This window comes from Prunus mume, linkage group LG2 (assembly GCF_029339155.1).
Source record: "Prunus mume cultivar Tortuosa linkage group LG2, ASM2933915v1, whole genome shotgun sequence".
Classification (NCBI taxonomy): Eukaryota; Viridiplantae; Streptophyta; class Magnoliopsida; order Rosales; family Rosaceae; genus Prunus; species Prunus mume.
The window spans coordinates 10255376-10260386 of NC_142699.1; the positions used below are offsets into that span (position 1 = coordinate 10255376).

The 5011-nt window shown below is 36.8% G+C and overlaps 1 protein-coding gene across 2 annotated transcripts; it reads left to right on the top strand.

Annotated features, from left to right (window-relative positions):
- Positions 1-1444: 1444 nt before the first annotated feature.
- LOC103320224 (Thioredoxin superfamily protein) lies at positions 1445-4573 on the top strand. Of its 2 annotated transcripts, none has more exons than XM_008221868.2 (10): positions 1445-1699; positions 1794-1838; positions 1955-2011; positions 2167-2236; positions 2359-2400; positions 2531-2613; positions 2761-2831; positions 3027-3112; positions 3270-3379; positions 4192-4573. In XM_008221868.2, exons 1-10 carry the CDS (start codon positions 1541-1543, stop codon positions 4252-4254), a joined length of 786 nt encoding a protein of 261 aa, XP_008220090.2. In that variant the 5' UTR covers positions 1445-1540; the 3' UTR covers positions 4255-4573. The 2 variants fall into 2 exon arrangements, with proteins under 2 accessions (XP_008220090.2, XP_008220091.2); XM_008221869.2 differs by having other exon boundaries at positions 1446-1699; positions 2540-2613.
- The last annotated feature ends 438 nt before the right edge of the window (positions 4574-5011 follow it).

Here is a 5011-nt window from a genome sequence, read left to right on the forward strand (position 1 = left end):
AAGAACAATCGCTGATGCACCGATGCACGCATCAACCGTTGGTATCGGAAAGGTAAACGTACATCAATTGTTGATAATCACCCACAAATATATAGACAATTGTCAAAATCATAACTCACTAAAATTATAGTATAATGAATAGTATCAATAACAATTACCAATCATTCACATGCGCATATATAGCCTTTGAAACACATAGCTCATTAGGGTACTATCTTTGTAGTACAAAAGCAGAAAATGGAAAAAATAAGTAATTGAAAATGAATTTGATTTCAGTTTTCCTCACTGTCAAAGTTAAAGTGGCAAAGGTGTAATGTATTGATAAAGGGAACAAAAGTTGCAAGCTGCAATGCTAAGCTATATTTTGAAATTTTCGGTAAATGTGAGCGTGGACCAAAAGTTGCTTAGTCAAATGAACCGAGCAAGGCCTGAAAATCCTGAACCAGCCCGACAGGCTTGTGTTGCAAGCCCAAGTAACATTTCTTCTTTTCCAGTTGTAGGATTTGAGGCTTAATTGGGGGTGGGGGCAAATTTACCACTTTGCCAACCTAGCTCCGTCGTCCTTGTAAGGGGTGGGTATGGGTATGGGTTGGGTTGGATTGGTTTTAGTCGCAATTCATAACCCAACTTGATATATAGCGGTTTATAATTTATTCGACTCAAGATCCACTCATTATTAGGTCAACCCAACTCAATTTTTTTGTGATCGAGTTGTGCAGTTTGGTCAGGTTAACTCAAAATTAAGCTTACTTTTAAGTTTTGGTTTCAACTTGTAACCCAACCCATACATACTGGTTTATGATTTTTTGAACTCAAGGCCGCTCATTTTTAAGTCAACCCAACTCACTATGATCAGATTGGATGGTTTAGTTGGTTGACCTGAAATTGTGCCAACCCTTAGTCCTTTGTAGTTGGTTTCTTGCTTAAGTCATTACTTAAGCTTTTTGATACTTGCAAATATGCAAATGCCATTTTCTTTTCTAGCCCAATGTAACATGTAGGTTAAGGCCTCGTTTGGTGCATATAGTTAAATTGGATGTCTAAACCATAAACCATAAACTCTAAACCTCTTTTCAGAAGGAGGTCCGAAGAGTTGAAGGACTGAATTGCCTTCTTAATATACTCAAGTGCTTTATTGACAACAATTTGGATGAAATTGTTTGGAAACTAACAACCATCGTGAGTTTGAGTTGAAAAAATAATCTAGGATGTTGAGTTCGACTATCGTGATAGTCCAAAAGAGTATTGGACATACAAATGGGTTAAATTCGAGCATTGGGTTATTTGAATCAAATCCCATCGTTTCTCCTGTCAAACAAATGTGCACACAAGGCACAAAAGAAAATGGGTTTGTAGTTTGATGAGGGCTTAGCCTACATAAAACCTATTATAGCCCAATATAGGCCCATAAAAAATAATTATTTCCAATTTTAATTTAATTGATTGTGGGACTGGGACGAAGCTTTGTGAATTGTGATGGAGCAGTGAAAACTCAGCTCAGAGCTGGTAGCGTAGTCAGATCGAGAGACAGAGAGAAGCAATGGACAAGAAGCAGAGCAAGCCAATGGAGCTTTTGAATACGATGGTATCAGAGCCGTACTATCTTCTCCATTTCTTGGCTTTCTTCTCCTACTTTGTCCTCCGGACCTCCGTAGTCCAAGTCCTCAATACCCAAATCACCGATCGCCTCCTTCATCGAGTAATTTCCTCTCTCTCTCTGAAACATCGTTGCCAATGCATCGAATTTGATTCGTAAATTTCACGTTATTTTTATTGTTTTAATTTGTTTCTAGGAAATTCAAGCGGCTTTGGCGTTTGGGCTCTTGACTGCCATCAAGGTTTGGACTGTTTCAACTTCAACATTTCATGTTAAATTTCTGAATGTGTGTGAAATCAATGTTTTTTTTTTTGGGCATTTAGCTGTTGTTTTATTTTTATGATTTATTTGCAATAGATAGTGAGGGAAGAAACTTGGGAAGGATATATTGCTGATACGATCTTCTTTGCAAAGGTGACCAATCTAATCTCATTCCCACCACTTATATTATGGAATATGGATCTGTTACTAACAAACAAATTCACAATGTCTGTTTTCAAATTGAAGTTTCATATTTTGTCATTTCCTATTTTTTACTCAAGGTAATTTATTTGTTTTTGTTTTTTCAGATTTTTGTTATTGGTCTTACTTTGACAGTGGATTACCACTTGACTCTCTGGTACATAGTGGTTTTTACAGGTTCGTATCTTTCAAATTCTCTTTCTTTCTGCAGTTATGTGTGTGTGTATATATGTATATATATACAAACACACATATATATTGACCCAAATGTACATCTGTTGTGGTTTTCTGTCGTGCAGTAATATACATTTTCACACAACAACCTGCCTTTCAGAAATTAGGTACCCAAGAAAGCCGTTTCTTTTTCCCCCGTGTGCATTACGTTGATTAAATGCAAATTCTAAACCACAAGTTTGGCTTCCTATATAATGTCCTAAACTAAAAATTGTTTATCTATTTTCATTTTGCGAGTTCTCTCAGGCGCTTCTAGTAAATTAACACCATTGCAGTTGGAAAGCTTGCTGACTGAAGGGAGCACATCAAGACTTTGGCTGGTTAGTTGCACAGACTTTTTTCTCAGGATTTTTTCCTCATAATAACCAGTGTATTGAGCATTAGGCACAATGATAATAGATTTACAAAAACAGTTAAATGTAAGATTTCTTTCTCTTGACATGCTTAATGTGACATAATTTCTGCAGGTTGAATTTCGGGCCGCATATTCTCCTGCTTGCATACGCTCAAGTCGGTGCTTTCCTGAGCTCTCAATTACGTATGTATGCCATAATTCCCACCTAGTAATGCTCATTATCTTGAGAGAGAGAGAGAGAGAGAGAGAGAGAGAGATTTGGATCAATATTTCTGGCTATTGTGATCATTTTACTGTTGCTCCTTTAAATTGTTTTTGTAATGGTTTCTGTTAGTTATTACTGAATTTTTGTGGTTGGTTGCAAATATTTATTGGCAGATATTCCAACAAAAATTTATCTTTTGGAATAGTTGACCTCGGACTCTTCCCAAATGCTGCAGGGTATTTTGGAATATCTGTCTCTGGTAAATGATATTTCATAACAAATGCTAAACTTAAGTATTTATCTTTGCTTGAAATTCATTAATTACTTTCAGATCCACTGTTATGTAATATATCTTTATCTACATTTAGTAACTGGCTTACTGCTCAGCGATCCTTATTGAGACCATGAACTTGCAGGGAGCATGAGCCAACTTCCTACATATGTCTTATTCTCGCATGGAGCTGAAGTTGCGCGCTATCCAGAACTAGATTTTCAAGCAAAACCTTTTGGTCCTCCCATAACTAAGGTACTGCGACAAATTAAATTGTGAAGATGGCAGTCAATTTTCCTGTGTTCAGTTCTTTCTAATGGCAACCACCTGAAATAGTGAAATTTAAAATAAAAAAAGCTTTGACGAACGATCTATATAAAAAAAAAGGGAGTTTCACTAAAACACCCAAAATGGGAGCTGAAATTATAAAAAAACCCAACACCCAAAACACTTTATAAACACACCCAAAACCCATCATTACACACACTAAAAACCCATTTATTATCACACCCGAAAAATATACAATTGTTGATTTTGGGTGTGTTTCTATGTTTAAATAGTGTTTGGGTTTTTTTATAAATACATGTCTAGGATTATGTTTATTTATAAATTTGTAAAAAAAAATTTGATACAGTTTGGTTTGGTGTTTTGATCTACTTTATTGACCGCAACTTCTGTATTTATTATTTCTTTCATTGCTGCACCTTTTCATATTCAGCATAGATAGGCATGAGAATCTCTGATCTCTGGGGTTAATTAGGAAACTTTGTTGATGCTGTTAAACCAATGTCATTTGTAGTTTCAGTCTTTGGTCTCAAATTGTTTTTTACTTTTCATTAACCTAAATGAGACCGAGGATTTGGGTTGGGTTCACCAGATTCTAATCATCCAGTTTTTTGAGTAACATAATGAAATCTGCTAGTTCAGTCTATCACGCTTGATAAACTTTGAACTAGTGAAGATTATAATTCAGCAATTTTTTTTGGTATTGTTGTATGATTTCATGTTAATATGGTCTGAATTCCCGAGAATTATTTCATTTATGGGCTTGATTGTTTGTGTTGCAGAGATTTCTTTCCGGGTACTTCAAGCTTGATCGGCACCTTCTGGAGTATATAAATGGTAAATAGGTATTCGACATCGATCCACGCTATGTACTCTCCAACATCAGAGCTTCCAATTTTGATTCCTCTTTGTATGTCTACATATGTTTTTTGATGGTGTAAAGAACATGTATTCAAGTTTAAACCATTTCCCTCTGATTTTACATGGAAGACGAGAAAAAGTTCCCATTTTTGCTTGATTTAGTGTATGTAAGGGTAAGATGTATTTTTAGGTCAGAAGTAGCGTGAATTGAACTCTGAATCAGTTGGAAATTTGGAATTCTCAGAGCTCTTGTATTGTATTGAATCCATGATTGTATTTGCAAAACAGACCCTGTTGGACTAACAGAGCTGGGCCCTATGTTTGGAATTGGAAGCAAAGGCTTAGAGAGATAGAGAGAGCCCACAAACAAAAGCAAAAGTTGTGGGCCTCGGATTTGGGATTTGGGAGCAAAGCAAGTAACTATTGGTGGGTGGTGGTGGTGGTGGCGCGTAAGTAAAAGCAATCCCAATATAAACGCCACGTCAGAGAGACTCAGAGGTGCAGTGGGGGGCCCCAGCTAGCCGCTTAATGTACTGGTGATGGGAGGTGGGGAAAATTAAATAAATAAACAACCGAGATTGGCGTCGCTCGTTTAAAGGATGTGCCGCCGCCGCCGCCGAATATTCTCTGGCCCTTTTCAAATTTTTTAATGTGATTTGTGATGTGAGGGGGCGCCGATGGATGAGATGAGAGATGAGAATATCAATCAAATCAGGATCATCAATGGGTGACCCCACAATC

Bases quoted from the DNA above. Each gene is read 5' to 3' on its own strand.
- LOC103320224 (XM_008221868.2), top strand. From the start codon at position 1,541: ATGGACAAGAAGCAGAGCAAGCCAATGGAGCTTTTGAATACGATGGTA. The intron at 1,839-1,954 runs GTTTGGACTGTT...TATTTGCAATAG, and splicing joins GGCTCTTGACTGCCATCAAG to ATAGTGAGGGAAGAAACTTG. The intron at 2,401-2,530 runs GTACCCAAGAAA...TCATTTTGCGAG, and splicing joins ACCTGCCTTTCAGAAATTAG to TTCTCTCAGGCGCTTCTAGT.